We start from the raw sequence: 16,800 nt of genomic DNA, 5'->3' as shown, positions 1-16,800 counted from the left end.
GGAAACAAAAGATGAGTACAGTGAATTGAGAAGGAAGGAAGATGAGTGGACTGTAGTGGTCAGAACTGGCTTTGGAAAGGAAGTCACTCTCATGACGGCCCTGCATGGATGAGTGGTTTCTACTTAGGCATATAAGTGGCCTTATCTTTTCCATCTTGCAAAGATGTGTGTATAACTGGGCCTGGTGTCTTTCATTGACACCAGGCCCAATTGGTGCAGTGCTTTCTATAGGAGCAGTAAGAGATGAAACTGAAAGAGTACATTATTTTGCATAGAATATTGGTCACATACCAGCTGATAAGCATTTTTACATAGGTGTCCCATTTTCCCTCTTAGCACAGAATCTACCTCTTCCTTATCTTGATATCCACCAGAGTGCCTTACATGTAGGAATTGTCCATTAAACACTTTTTAAACCTTTATTAAATTTATTATGGTGACATTGGTTGGTAAAATTATATAGGTTTCAAGTGTACAATTCTGTAGTACATCATCTATATATTGTATTGTGTGCTCACCACCCAGAGTCATTTCTCCTTCCATCATCATATATTTGACCCCCTTACCCTCTGGTAACCACTAAACTACTGTCTGTGTCTATGAGTTTTTGTTTGTTTGTTTGTTTGTTCATTTATTGCTTTCAATACTTTTTAAGTAAATGATGCCGGATTGTTTTAGATATAGCTAAAGACTTCCATAGCCTTTCGGGGGAAAAAAAAGATAATATTACTAAAGGTTTTACCCCTAAAAGAGAGAATGATGGATGACATCAGAAATGGATTTATACTCAGCTCACATACATCAGTCGATTAGATATATACCAATTTGGTGCTAGACGGCATGATGATGATAAGCATAGAACAATCATATTCATAATGTTTGATCTGGATAAAACAGATGCCTACTTGGGTATGTTAGGCATCTGGTGTCTTGGGATGTTCTTCTCCAGGGGGAAGACCCATGTGTCCCTACTGAAAGTGCCCCTTGATGCTGATGCTCTCCTCACTTCATTGTTTTGCAGCTCTACAGCTCCATGGACTTTGGGAGACGGTGGCAAGTCATGCATGAACGCATCACCCCCAACAGGTTTTACTGGTAAGCCCCATCCACAGACTCACCTCCCGCTTGGTTAAAGAATGGGCAGGCAACATAGCTCTCTGGACAGTTCTTGGACACCTTCATCGCCTGAAGGCACATGGGTTCTAGCCCTTTGGGGCTCTAAGTATGCTTCATGGATCAGCAGTGTCAGCATCCCCTGGGAACTTGTTAGAAATGCCGAGTCTTAGTCAAGACTTGCTGATCAGGAACCCCCATGTAACATGATCCCTGGTGATTTAATGTGGACATTCAAGTTTAGAAAGCACTGGGCTACAGAGCTCCATGAGAAGGTCATGGGCAAGTGTTCTTAGCTATATACTAATCTCCTTTCTTTTTGAAAAACTATGTATTGTACATGCCTATTCTGAAAAGCAATATTTCCTAAAATGAACTATGAAAAGCACTCGTTCCACAAAATGCTTCTCCTTTCATAAGTGCTTCTATGGTCCACTAATTTGAAGTACTGATTATCAAACTCTACCCTCCTGAAGACTCAGGATGAGTTGGGGTATTGAAGAGTCTGGGGAAGCCTGCCAAACTTTAAGTCACCGATTCTTAACTTGTTTCACTGCAGAATCCTTTTCTTGTGTCACAACAAATAAAAGCTTTAGAACAACTTCTGTGGAGCATGTCTTGAAAAAGCCTTTTGTAAGAGTGAATGCATATTCCAAATGGAAAATTAAGCCTTCCCCAGTTAGAAAGTGTTTTTTTAATCAAAGTTCTTTTATATATGCATACTCTTGGTTGTCATAAAATAAGCTTGGTTTGGTATAATTTTATCTCTTACACTTCCTTACTATAAGGTGAACTGCTTCTTGTATCTTGCTTTTATTTCAGTAGAGGGAAAGGTCAAAGGAATAGAGATTAGGGAGCATGCACCGAGGTGTGTAATATTAATTAGTTATATGCTTAATACAAGGTCTGATAATTAAGTTCATGAACTCATCCTAGAAAAAGTGCCACATACCTCATTGCTGAATATCACTATGGTCACCTTCGAAGTACTCCCCTTGGGAAGCTATGCACCGATGCCAGTGCCTAGTCCACCCTTCAAAGCAATTTTGGAACTCTTTATCTGGAGTGGCCACCAGAGCTGTCATGGTATTACCCTTGATGTCCTGAATGTCATCAACATGTCTTCCTTTCAATATTTCCTTTATCTTCAGGTAAAGAAAGAAGTCACTGGGGGCCACATCAGGTGAGTAGGGAGGGTGTTCCAATACAGTTATTTGTTCACTGGCTAAAACCTCCCTCCTAGACAGTGCCGTGTGAGCTGGTGCATTGTCATGATGCAAGAGCCATGAGTTGTTGATGAAAAGTTCGGTCGCCTAACTTTCTCACGCAGCCTTTTCAGCACTTGCAAATAGTAAACTTGGTTAATTATTTGTACAGTTGGTACAAATTCATAATGAATAATCCTTCTGATATCAAAAAAGTTTAGCAACATCGTTACAAGTTCGCAAACTTATTTGTTGACTAAAACCAAAATTGACAATGTTTGGAAGCAGTACCTATTCCTGGTATCTTTTTGAATACCTTAATTTTATTTCCTTAAAAAGTCATGAGATGGCCATTTATGTTCTACACGAGATAAGGGGTAGTGTGTCAGGGAGGTGGTGATGAGTACCTTGGACATATGTGCATCCACACCAACATCTTTGGAAGCAGTGGCTTTACCTGGTACCCTCTGTGCCCAAAAATTATATCCAGAATCAAAAATGATGACTTCCGAAGCATACTGTGAAAAACAATTGTGTTTTATGGACACAGTTCAGAATATTAAGAGAGAAAAGGGAGTTGGGAGTATTACTGCTCTTGACTCAACATTTGGACTATCCCCAGTTATTTTGCTCTTTCAGACCAACTATTATTTTGGTATGTAACAAGTATTACAATTAATATTTGGTCGGTATTTTGAACTGTTAAGATTTTTCAATAGACTAAGGCAAAAAAAGGAAATATTTGTTTCTCTGACATTCCAGCTATACAACTACAGCCTTTTGCTCAGCTAATACGGACCAGTTTCTCAATGTGCCATCACTCAGAAATCCCTCAAAAAGGAAAAAAACAACAAAATGCTATCTGTTATTCCTGGAACGAACTCTTGATATGGTAAGGCAGTTAGCTAACTAGGAAGTCATGTTGATAGATAAGGAAAATACAATAGACTGGATAAGGCTTGTCATCGTTTCTGAAGGAAATTAAAATAAATGGATGACGGGAAGTGTTTTCCTATCATTGCAAAGAGCAAGAAGAGAATATTCCAGCTGCTGTCGTCCTTCCACTTCCTTTGTATAGCAGAATGGATAAATGCCGAGGTCCTGATAATTGCGTTCGTCTCTCCTCCACTCTGTGCTTCTCTCATATATGCCCCCATGGGGAAATATAAATGTCACAGCTCATGCTGGCTAGCCAAGTGATAGCTGCAAATTCCATTTTTGTAATTATCACTTCTTTGTTTCTGGTGTATAATTGCCATGATTATCCTTTTAGGTGTCATAAGAGTCACAGAGGAAGAACAACTTTTTACATAGACCTTATTTTTCCCCATGACAGAATCTAAGGCTCTTGAAAGCTCTAAACCAGTTATGTCGAAGAGACATGGCCTATGTGTGTTTGAAGTGGAACATTCACTCTGCACCTCCTTGAGAAAAGACAGTGTGCGTTTCTCTGGATGTAGAGTACAGCTTTGGCTGAGACAAGGCCTTCTTTAAGTTGTGATTTCCTCATCTGTGTAATGGGAACAATATTCTACTGGTCAACCTCATAATGTTATTGGAAGACCAGGTGTGATCAGTTGGACACTTGGAGATTTCATTTGTACATTTCAGATTGATAATTTTAAGTTGTAAGTCTTTTGAAGACCATGGCACATAAGTGATTTGTCATTTTTCTGCGATGCAAGTTTGAATCCCATGCATGGTGAGACGGCCATGGGCATCTAATAACAACTGAAAGGCTTTAATTTACTTCGAGGGATCCATATCACAATCTAACTTTATATTCTTCTACTCTTTGAGTCATAATTCTTAAGAAGTAGTAAAAACAGTAACAACAAAAAATACAATCAACAGCAAAAAGCCTTAAAAGTACTTCTTTGGGAGGGATGGCGCAGAGTGAAGTGGCATGAGGGACGATGGGGAAACACTAGGGGAAGAGCAATATGCCAAAAGCAAGCCATTGAAATGGAAAACAATGTTAAAAAGATGTGTATCTTGTGGTATGTAGATAAATAGAATGAACGTAAGCAATATTGTCCAACTATTGTTATTTGCAATTTGGAGGTTTGCATATGTCTAGGGATACATCCTTTACGAATGTCATCTCCCATGTCACCTTCAAGGAATAGAAAGTAGTGGCCTGGAAGAGACTTGTGGGGAGAACACTGTGATCCAGGAGTGATTTCTGTGCAGGAGGAAGAACTGACCACACGCATGCCTCATACTCTCTTTCTCATCTACGGTGACTGACGGTTGTAATGGCTGTGGGAATCCCCTGGAAATTGTAAGGGGCCATCATCTTTATCCCTTTCTCCTTAGTGGCCCACAGTGCCTGTGGGTTACGTAGGGCATGGGGCATAATATTCATTAGCATCAATAATAAATTCTTTATTTAGAGACAAAAATGTTTCAAATGAATTCCAGACGTTTTAACTCCAACAAGCGAGGTCACCTAGGAATCCTACACTATGGAGTAACTAGGCCATCAAACACATAACCCGAGAATAGGATCAAAAACTCCTTTATATGTGTGACCCTTTCACTCATTTGAAACCTACATAGTTAAGAGGCAGGTCATCAGGCCCATCTTACGCTCCCCATTCATCTTCCCAATTGCTTTAACTATTAAATTTGCAGGAAGCACAACAGTGGAATAACTGTGCTAACATAATCCCTTTGTGGTCTCTGCTTGGGCAGAGTTATCATGTAAGAAAAAACAGTTTAGTTTTATTTTTTTGTTTTTTAATATCCTACTGAGCTGCAAATGAATAGTATTTCCACTCTTCCACTGGGAGACATTTAACAGGCATGTGCATTCTGCAGTGGGAAGATTGTTTTCTTTGCACATCCAATGTGAATACTTGCTGCTATTCACAGCTTTGCCTCTGTGGCCCCTCACCCGCCCTAGGTGTTCACCCTCTTCTGGCATCTTTTTCAATGTGTTCACAGTCATCCTAGGATTGCTGAATTCTCTGTGTGGACTGGCATCTAAGTGTCTACAGTCTCTGGGGCCATTTGCTTGTATAGTGTTGTGGAAGAGAGAAAGGATATCTCCAATCTCTTCCTTATTTAATTATTCTCTCTCCTGGAAAATCAGGGTCTTTTTGTTCTCTTCTTTGCCATCACTGTAAGAAGATGTTCTGATAAAGTAATACACCCTAAGGTGTGACGGACTTAAATTCTTACCCCTTTTCTGGGGTATTTGGACTGCAACATGGACTGGTCTTGAGAGTAAGAAACACTTGAAAACGTCAGCAGATGGAGTAGAAATTCTAGATTAGCCAACTTTTGGGGGTGCAGCGAAGGGGTCCTTGAGGACTGTTCTTTTGAGCTGTTATGAGCCTGGTTGCAGGCTGAAGAGTTGCTGGGACACAAGGAGAGTCAGAAGGGGCTCCAGGTCTCTATTGCACTTGCCTAATGTTAGACTACTAATTGTTGATTTATAGGATGGTTGGGCCAGCAGCTCCTTTTCTGCTCTTTCAGAAAGGCCATGAGGGGTGGGGGTGGGAGGTGGGAAGAACAGAAATGTGAAGCATGCCCCTCCTGGTGTGTGTACACAGGAGGTCTTAAGGAAATGTCTTTCAAAAGAGGAAGGGATGATAGGGAAAAAAAGAACAAACGGAAAGTCCTTTTGTTGCAATCTTTTCTTTCTAATCTTTCATTGTTCTTATTTTTCCCAGCCTCTGTTTGTATGTATCTACTCTTTCATATGTAGCCTAAACATGCCACACATGAATTTATATAATCTGCCTTTTTTCTCTTAATGTTCTCTTATGACAATTTTTATATTATTATAATAACTTTATAACCATAATTTTTAATTGTCTATGCAACACTTTATTGTGTAACAATACATACTTTATTACTGTATTTTATTTTATTGGACATTGAACATTTTCACATTTTTTATTATCATAAACATCTGTTTCATTAATATTTTATACATATTTCTTTAACACCTAGGATTGTTTTCTTGTCCTATGTAGCCCAAATTAAAACTTGATTGTGTTTTTCCCATGTATCAGCAGAGTGTCCAGTTTAAACAGCATAACCCAAATTCAACACCAAAAGCCTTTCAGAGCAATGTAGATTTTAACAAACCTTTCCTTGCAAAGGGTTGCAAAGAAGCCCTGCATGGCACAACACACAGCAAGTGTTCCTAAAATGCCCTTGTCCACATCTGTCTCCCTGAAGTCCTGATCATCACAGTGTTTCATTTCTCCTTTTCCTTCTCTTACCATGGGCTGTCAGTCACAGAGGTTTGTCGCTACTATGAATCCCCTTCTAGAGCCCTCTGCCCCACACCCACACCCTCCTCCCCAATAGTATAGCTTTTCTTGTATAGAATGATCTACCTGCTCTCTTTACCTCTCCATCTATCAGTGCCACCCCACCCTCAGCAAATCACTGTAACATATCTTTGATATACCCCTATGTCCCTTAGAACATTGAGGAGGGGGGATTTGTATTGTTAAAGTTTAATATTTTTGGTTTAATCACCAAAGGGGAATAGTTACATCAAAATGTACATTTTGATTATCTTTAAAACTCATAATAAAAAGTATTACCACAGTTGTGTGATATTTTATATATATATATATATATATATATATATATATATATATATATATATATATCATATGACAGTATTAGTCTATTTGTAATGAATATTTACTTGCTGCTTGGGGTAGGCAGCCTCCAAGGGGCCTCCAGTGATCTGTGCTTTCTGGAGACCCTGCCATTGTGTAGCCCCCTCCCTTTGAGTTTGGGCTTAATTCAGTGACTTGTTTCTGGTGAACAGAATGTAGCACAGGTGATGAGATGTTACTTCACAGATTTAGTTACAAAAAGATGATGGTTTCATCTTAGGTGTGGTCTCTTGCTTGCTTGGTCAAAGCAAACTGTCCTGTTGTGAGCTGCCCTATGGAGAGGTCCATGTGGAAAGGAATTGAGATAGGTCTCCAGCCAACAGAAAGTGAGGAACCGAGGACCAATCCTGCCAACAATCATGAGTAATCTTGGAAGCAGATACTTCTCCAGTCAAGTCTTCAGATGCGACTGTAGCCCTGGACAGCACAGCCCTTGTGAGAGACTTTGAGACAGAGGCACCCAACAGAGTCATGCCCTGATTCCTGACCCATAAGAGCAGTGAGATAATAAACATTTGTTGTTTTGAACTGCTAAGTTTAGTGGTTATTTGTCACCGAGAAATAGACAACAAATACACTTCTCCATGACCATTAGTTTTTGCTTGTTTATTTTTTGAACATAAAGTAACTGCTCTGTCTTGGACCACTTCCTCTATGTTCTCTTCCTTGCTGTCAACCCCAGATGGTGTATTTTGCTAATTGTTTGGGTCTACCCTTACAGTAGGGAAATATCATGATGTCCTGATATTCCTGTCCTCCTGATGCTTAGGTTCTGTGGGGTTTGATGGTTGAGTAACTGACCTCAGAGCCTTATCCTTAGCTTGATTGAGGCTCATTTAATATAATGAGGTTGTCTGACCTTGTTCTTTTCTGGTCTATTCTGTTCTGTTTTATTCTCGTTCTACATTGATGGTAGGATTGCATTTTCTGAGAATATTGTTAATTCTGAATATGTGTGCGTGTCTGTGTATATATGTGTGTGTATACACACGAGCCAAATGTGTACATGCCCATTTAGATAAGTGCTAATTTCACTTAGTGAATAAAAATCCCTTATGTCTGGGCTTTAGACTTACCCTTCTCAGCCTGGTAGCAGATGCGGAGAACAGTGTGGAGAACATAGGGCTGAGATGTAGGAGGTGAAAATGGAGAATAATTATGTTGAAATAAAGTGGCTGGTATGAACGCTTTTGCACCTTTACCTCAATTTAAACTCCATACATCTCCCCTTTTCTCGAATGAATTCTATGTTTTGCTGCAAAATTGGGCTCCATCTCTTCAGCTAGGAACTCATTTAGAATCTAGACTAGGGTTCCTAAAGAACCACGTGCCGAGTCATCCTTAGGCTATTAATGCATTAACCACGACAGAGACAGAGTGAAGGAACAGGCAGAACGGCTTGAGATTGCTTCCTGGAAAATCAAGGCCTTTTCAAACAAAGTTAACATTATGGGATGAAATTCTGAGGCTACTCTAAATGTGCATGTAAAATTTTGCAAACGCAGTCATTTGCAATCTCAAATAATGGGATTTAGGCATCGACCTGATATAAGGGATCAGATTTAGAGGCCCTTTGCAAACCAGCGTATGCCACAAATAATATTTAATTCAGCTCTCCCTTACATTTTTAAAATGGTGAAGCAATTTAAAAATACATTACATCTAAAATAATGCATGCAAGGTCAAAAGGGTCGAGATGTGAAATCTCAGCTTGCAAGTAGAAAACGGTTTCTATTTTACAGGTGGGGGCTGCCCATGCTGTATGTCTGGTTGCATCTTGGCCTTGGAAGAACTATCATAATGCTAAGAGCAGAATACAGTGCTCAGAATTTACACATGGTAGTCTGCCAGTGCCCTGAAGAAGACAGAATCCTCACATCCTTGGTTGAAATTAAGGTCTACTGGACTCATGCAATAATTATGCTTAGCACATATGAGTTCTATGAGGGAGGGGAAATAAGGAACCATATATAGCTATGTACATGATGAGTCTTTTGCTATGGAGAGAAGCCTTGGGAAATCTGAAAAGATTTGTATGTGTTAAACACAGGTTCAAAGATAGCCACATCCACTCACTTAATCCAGTACAACAGAAATCCCAAGATGGAAATGAAAACACATTCTTTTCTCTTTCCCTAGCTTTTTGGCCCTGTCTCCAGAATTAAAGGCACATGGCTTCCAAATGCTTATTCCACCCAAATGATTATGCAGACGATGTGAGAAATATTCATTCAGTTCAGAGACAGTGGAATCTCATTGATAATAAACTTTCAGAGGGGAGCAAATTTGACTATTCTTACTGTGGGTAAGATTTCATCCAGTTACTGCCTTTTGAGGGTGGGGTTATTAGAGACCCCACATAGAGTAGCATGTCCTGACTGCTACAGTCTTTCTGAAACTCAGATTGCTCATTCAGGGTTTGCTCCTTACATGAAGTGGGGATGGTGAGTTCATTGATAGTAATGAGTTACTCGGCAGCCTTATGACTGGGGAATATGAGAACTGGAGGGGCAGGGAGAGGCCTAAAGAGAGAAGAAAGCAAAGGATTTGGGCTGAGCAGCACAAGGAGAAAGCACCAAAATGAGGGCTTGGAGGCTGGTTAAAATTTAGGTTGGCTACAGGGTTGCAGGCAGGAGAAGTCATTTTTTTTCTCCCTGAGGAAATCTAAGAGTGTTCTAATCCAGTTTGGGCTGGGTGTGTATTAGAATGATTGGGCTGCCATAACAAAATACCATGGACCAGGTGGCTTAAACAACACAAATTTATTTTCTCACTCTTGGAAGCTGGAAGTCTGAGATAAGGGTGCTAACATGGTTGGTATCTGGTGAAAGCTCTCTTCCTGGCTTTTCGACAGCCACCTTATTGCTGTGTCTTTAAATGGTGAAGAAGAGAGAGCAAGCTTTCTGGTATCCCTTCTTATAAGGACACTTACTTCATCATGAGGGACCCTCCTGACCTCATCTAAACCTCGTTACCACCCAAAGGCCCCAACTCCAAATACCATTACATTGGGGTTAGTTCTTCAGCATATGAATTTGGTGGTGTCGAGAATGGGAGGTGTTTAAGTCCATAACAGGGTAAAAAGCTTGAAAGAGTTTGAGAAGGAAAACAACTTTCTAGCGAACGCACCAACAAGAGTTCTGTAGCAGAAACAGCTAAGGCTGGTGAGAAAAGATGGAGAGGCAATGCCAAAACTACAAAACTCAGGTTAAAGGGAAATGGACACACTTTAAGTACGTTTTTCTAATTATAGGCACACTACAAGCTTATTGTAGACATTTAAGAAAACACGGGAAAATAAAAAGAAAACAATTACCTATAATTTCACTGCCTAGAAATCACCACTTAAAAAAATCAAGTACTTCTTCATAGACTTTTCTCCTATTGTAATATAGCATAATTGTAAATATGCATTTAAGTTTTTACCACAATTAAAATCATGCTGTTAATAAAATTTTGTACTTTTTAAAAATGAACTTGGAAATTTTCCTATACCATCCTCTACACTTTCTAAGCATGAATTAAAACTTGCATGACTTGCATTGTATTCTAATTGTGGATGTGTAATAATTAGATCTTTTATCATTTAACATTGATCTTACTTCTAATCTTTTACTATTGAAGAAGGCATTGGAATGTTGTTTTGAAAACCTTTACGTAATTATTTGTTCAAGGTCTGATTATTATAATTTTAAGGATAGACTACCAAAACAATATATATAAATATTGTCATGCCAAATTATTCTCCAGAAAGTTTATACCCCTTTCCACTTCAACTAGTAAAATACCATTTCACTACACCTCATAAAAATTTAATTTGAAAAGTAATCTAATTTAATATGCAAAAAATGGATCTTCTTTGTTTTAATTTGCGTTTCTTATCAGACTAGGGAGTTTAGACGTGTTTTCATATACTTATTAGCCATTGTATTTCTTTTACATGTGATCCTCTGTTTTTCTTGCTTATTGTCAGTTCTTTATATGGTCTCTCATTTTGTTTCAATGTTGTCCCCAATTTTGTTTCAATTTTGTTCTTTGGGATTTAATTACCTTAGGATTTGAACATACTTTTTAGTTTAAAAAATTGCTCAAATGTTTTTACTTTTCTCATTATAATGCTTTATATTACTTTATGTTCAGAGAGTGCTCTCAGCCTACGATGATGTAAATATTATCTGAAGCTTTCTGATTTGTAATGATGCTTTATTAAATTTATAATATATACAATGTATACTATTTATATATTCTATATGTTAGAGAATATAACAGATGTAAAAATGCTGAGCTTTCTCCTACATTATGCTTCAGAAATCTCACAATAATATTTCATCCTGTAACTATCTCATCATTTAATAAGTTTAATAATTTTATCCATACTGATAGATGTTTTTAGGCCTTGGAAGGAACAAAATAGGATTTCTATTTTGTTAAGTAAAATAAAATTTAATGAACATGTCCCCACTTAATTCTGTGCTCATATTTCTGTTTCTTCTCATAGTTTCCTGCAGGGGAAACTGGTCATAAGTTAGCTACCCTTGATGGTGGTGGCATTTATCAGCTTTTATTCTGATGGATTCATCAGTCCTCTGTGCCCTCAGCTGGACTTCACTGCATTTGCTTATTGTTTATAACACAACATAATGCCCGGCTGGGCCAATCTCCTTTCCTGAAAAACATAAAAAAATCAAACTGAAATGAACACCGCCTTCTTTTTCAAAACATTCTTGGCTTATAATACTAATGTATTTATCCAAATGAATTTGGAATCACTTTGTCATGTTCCCAAATCTCCCAATTACCCCACCCAATAGAGCAACTAATTAGACTATTGATTAGAATTACAGCAAAGCTATAAATTTATTTGTAGAAAACTGAATCTTTTTCAATATCTAGTTTCCATTTTTGACCATATGGTTTATCTTTTCTTTTATTACATTTCTATGTGTTCCTCAGTAAAGTTGTATAGTTTTCTTCATAACAGTCTTACACAGTTTTAGTTAATATTATTTTTAGGAATTTTTACCTTTGGTGCTATTTTAAGTAAAGATATTTTACACAAAGCATCTCTCTTTAGACTGGCATGACTGAACTGGGTAACCAGGAGGTGTATCTGTAATTTGCCTACATATACATAGTTGGTACCCTACGATTCTTTATGCTATAAATAAAATGTGTGTGTGTGTGTGTGTGTGTGTGTGTGTGTGTGTTTTAAGTGACTGGAAAGTGTGATGTGACTAGGGATTCATTCCTGTGGGAGTTTAGAGATCTAAGTAGGAGGAGAGCGCTCTCCTTAATAGCTGTCTAACCTTGGCAGTTGTATTTATCTCTGTGCCTAATGCTCCACTGGCTAGAAAGAACACCAGCTCGTATATCTTGCCATTGCCTCCTGGCTGAATGTCAGTCTTCTCAGCCTGACACGTAGTAAGTACTTAATAAATATCAGCTATAAAATAATTATAAAACAACTTGTGAAAGGATAATTGGAAGAGATGACCATCCTCATTAATTCGGTGGCAAACAGCACTTAGGATCTCTTTGAAACTAAGCAAGGTTGGGTATGTCTGAATATTTTTCCCCCACAATGAAATCCCATTGCTTGATGGTCAGTGTTTGTATTTCTGATCTCTTTTACCAGCTATCAGCATATGCTTTATTATTATACTCGTTAAAATTATTTTTTAGGGAAAATTGTTTCTGGCTTAATGTTAATGAAATTCATAAGACCATAATCTAAATAATATTGTGCAGTATCAGATCACCTGTGCTTTAACAGATGTGATGCAGATTTGAGACAGATTCATACAGATTGCCAAGGGACCATGGCCAGAAATGGGAAACACCAGAAGAATGTTAGAGGAAGTTATAATTGCTCAGAGGACGAAGGGCTCAGGTCAGCCTAATGTGACCACCAAAGGCTTCTAGGAGGAGAATTGAAGAATCTTGAAAAGTGGATTGAATTGGCACCTAAGAAAGGTAAAGAGGTTTTCCTGGGAAGGGAGAATAATTGGAAAAAAGCTTAAGTCATGGTATGTTTGGAGAGCAGTTAGCAGCTAGAATAGGTTTCTCAACTTCAGCATTTTGACATATTTTTGACTGGATAATTGCCTTGTGCATTGGACGGGTTTAGCTGGATCCCTGGTCTTTGCTCCATAAATGCCCAAAGCTCTTTAGTTGTGAAAATGTCTCCAGATATTGACAAATGTTCTCTGAGGGGCAAAATAGTCTCCCACCCTCCCAACCTGCCGTTGAGAATCATTGTGCTAGAAAAATAGGATTTGTGTTGAGAAACAGTGAAAAAGAAAACTAGGGCCATAGACTAGATTCAGATTGTGAAGGGGGTCCTCAAAAACCAGATAAGTGGTTCAGACTTGTCTGTCTGGGTAATGGAGGACATTCATCTTTTGTGCAAGGAAATGATATGATATTCATGTTTTATGAAGATTTATTGACATTTGGTACTTTCCTTGAGGTGCTCAAGTGCATTTCTGTGCAACTTTCTGTCAATAGATAAACTATTGATTTTTCTCATGACAGAGGCAAATCTTTTAAAGCATCCTGATCCCAAATTCCATTCTCCAATGAAAAATTATGGAACTGTAGACTTCTTAAAACTATATACCTAATATATGTTTTTAAAAACAATGCATTTTTGTTTATACTCTAATTGATATAATATTGTAGAATTTTATTAAACTAAGGATTTAATCATTTTAACTCACCATTCATTCTTTCTTGCCCTTTTGTAATTTGTGTACACATGAAAGTAATTTCTCACGAAATTATAGTTATATTATGTTCCAATTTGATGTCTTTTTTGTTTCACTTACACCTAGCCTAAATAATTTTCTGTATGTATGCATAAAGGTCATTTTGATGGTGGAAGAATATTCCACTGCATTGATATACTCTCATTTATACTAAAGGATCCTGAAAAAGTTAGAGTGGAAAGCACCCTGAAAGATAATCTGGTCTAGTGATTTCCCCAGTCGTGCCCTTAAAAGTTCTGTGGGAGTTCTGATAAGTTACCCCAGGGCCCACCTGATACATTGAGAAGCCTGTGGAGTGCTTAGTGATCAGGCCCTCCAATTTTTGCTTCATCCAGAACTACTAAGCTTCTTAATTTGTTTTATATATTAGGCTTCTTCAGAATATTACTTTTGAAGATAGAAGACCATTTATTAAAGAAACAAACAAAAATGTTTATAAAATCACTGATCTAGACTGTTTTTATTGTTTTTTGTTTTAGTTTACACAAGCTGCATGCTGGTATAACAGTCTTCAGATGATCATTCTTCAATGCTTACATCACTCTGAAATGTTCAACTGCGTGGTGTAGACAGTGCTTGAATGGTTAGTCTGCCAAACTGCCGAAGCCCATTGTGTCAGTGAGGATAGTGTCCATGGGCTCATCTTGTTTTGGTGAGAAGATCACTATCTACACTCACGTGGACTTGATTTTGGCAGTTTAAGTGCTAATTCATGGAACCGGTTGTGAGAGAGGATATGAGTCTATGGTGATTGGGTTGGAAGAAGTGGACCTTTTATTTTCTTGGTGGCAAATGCCACTGAGGATCAGTTAGTCATACTCAAGCTTGTTTTGTTCTCAAATGGATGCCTACAACACGAGATTTCTTTAGGAAGTTAGGCTTTTTCAGCTGTCAGAATGTTGCTTTTCAAAGGCAGCAGTTTTCCTCCTGCGTACATGTTTTTGTGTAGCTCTGGATCTAGCAACTGGCATATGCTACCACCTTAATCCCCTTTGGTTACAAGTACAATAAGGGACAAAATTATGATTCAAGAATCCATAGTGCTTCTCCTTAAATCCCCCCAAATCAGGACACATCCTTCCCCTTTAGTCATCTCACTTGCATCTGCTCTTTGGAAAGACAGCCTGGATGATGGATTAGGGGCATGCCCCACCCCTTCTCATCTCTCCACTGGCCAACTGTGTCATATTCAGATATTCTTCAACCTTTTTCCTAACAGTGTGGAAGAGAAGCTGTCAAGCAATTTGAGCAGAACTGTGCACAATGGAGGCAGAGAGCCAGCCCCTGGGGATCCCTGATCTGCCCACTCAGCATTTCCAATGAATTTAAGGAGACTGAACCTTTCAAAGGTCAAACCCTGTAACCAGTCTGATCTATAAAAGGTACCAAAGTATTCAATAATTGCCAACAAGCCAGGCCCAATACACTAGGGTGTTTAAAATGGAATGGATGTGCATTTGTCCCAGTGATTCTGGGAGTGAGAGGTCCAAGATCCTGCTTCATAAATTACATTTTAGCATTATTGTCCCCGTTTAACAAGTGTCATTATAAGAAATTACAGTGAACTAGAACAAATGGAATTGGGTTTTATGACTATTTTCTACTTTTGTGGAAGAAGGTATTTGGGACACCAATTACATAATTGGGGGACCCTGCCTTCCTTCTCTTTTCCTTTCTTTTTTTTCATTCTTCTTCTTCTTTTTTAATGTGAAATTTGTTAGGATTTTTTCCAGAGCTGAGAGAAATTCAATAAATTAGATAGAGAAAATCTGTGACCTTGAGGTGTAGTGGAAAGGGAGGTTGAATAGGAGTCAGGACTTCTAGGTGTTAATTCTCCCTCGGCCACTGGAATAGCAATCAGGCACTGGGATTTCTCTGGCTTTCTAGGTATTCATCTGTAGAATTCAAAGGGCTGACTAGAAGGTTTTGGAGGCTTGGTCCAGTGATTTCATCCCAAGAGTCTATGATTCCCTTGCAGCCTAGATGTTAATCTCCAGCAGTAGGTGTTGGCAGGAGAGGAAAGCCTGTTCACTCTTCTGATAGGGAGAATTTTGTTTCTCAGATGATAGTCAAGGGAGAACCTGCACTGGATTGACCTGAGGTGCTTGTTTAAAATGCAGGTTCTTGATCTGAATCTCTAGACTTGGCCGCAGGAATCTTTATTTTAGCACTGTCTCCTGGCAATTCCTTTGCACATTAGGTTTTAGAAACCAGAGGAGGTGGATGGGCAGTGGTTTGAAAACCAGGGAGGCAAATCCTTGAGGGTTGAGGTACCAGGTTGATGTGTTTTGAGAAGTGTAGTCTGCGACCCCTTTCCCAAAACCCTCCTCTTTCTCTGCATTATTTGACATCCATAGTTAAAGAGTAATTGCAACCAATGAAAACATTGCCCCCTCCAGGTATCTTTTTAAAATGCACACAATCCATGCTAAGTGAGATAATAAAGTATGCATTGAAAGTTGTAAGGCATTATTAAAATGTTTTGTAACTGTACAATGTTGTATAGATGTTAGTTATTATTAAAATAGTGTGTCTAGTTTTTATTAACACTATGGCCTGAATGAAGTTATTGATTTTCTCTGTGTTCCTTTAGATGTACTTACTAGGAATTCTATTCTAGAAATGGTTTTGAGTCCCTACACTTAAGTAATAGAATTATACATTTAAACTCGTTGCCATGTAACTTTGCAGTGCCTTTCAACTGTATGCAGCTGGCGCTTCCTCAACCCTTCGACTGTGGTTTCATGCATGTGACTTGCTTTCTCCAGGTTTAGCAGATGTGACCCAAGCAGAAGCTTTTAAAATGCCTACCCAGTTGGGTGTACTTCTGTTTCCTCTGCCATCCCATAGTAGCTCCTGCCCTTTATCCCAGACTCTGTAATGAACACATGGGGCAGGCCTAAGCCCACACCTCAGTGAGGAGCCAAGCTCTTCCCAATTTCTAGCTTGGAGAAGACGTCCCATGGGGCCCAGCCTGCCTAGACAAACCAATGCCCAGCTCGCCCTTAGAAGTATGAGCCACTGAACTTTGGGATGGTTCATTGTGCAGCAAAGAAGGCTGATGCA

At 38.7% G+C, this 16,800-nt stretch overlaps 1 protein-coding gene across 2 annotated transcripts in view; it reads left to right on the top strand.

The window, feature by feature from the left end:
- Positions 1–16,800, top strand: part of SORCS3 (sortilin related VPS10 domain containing receptor 3) — a 541,876-nt gene that overhangs the window by 349,566 nt on the left and 175,510 nt on the right. For both annotated transcript variants that reach the window (XM_081075409.1, XM_081075410.1), the window contains exon 5: positions 1,022–1,095. In XM_081075409.1, the coding sequence (XP_080931535.1) occupies positions 1,022–1,095 (74 nt within the window). The remainder of the gene's footprint in view (positions 1–1,021; positions 1,096–16,800) is intronic.

Source organism: Rhinolophus hipposideros (genome assembly GCF_964194185.1).
Source record: "Rhinolophus hipposideros genome assembly, chromosome: 15".
NCBI classification, from domain to species: domain Eukaryota; kingdom Metazoa; phylum Chordata; class Mammalia; order Chiroptera; family Rhinolophidae; genus Rhinolophus; species Rhinolophus hipposideros.
Note: the sequence above shows the minus strand (reverse complement) of the source record. Positions and strands in the feature narration are given on the sequence as shown.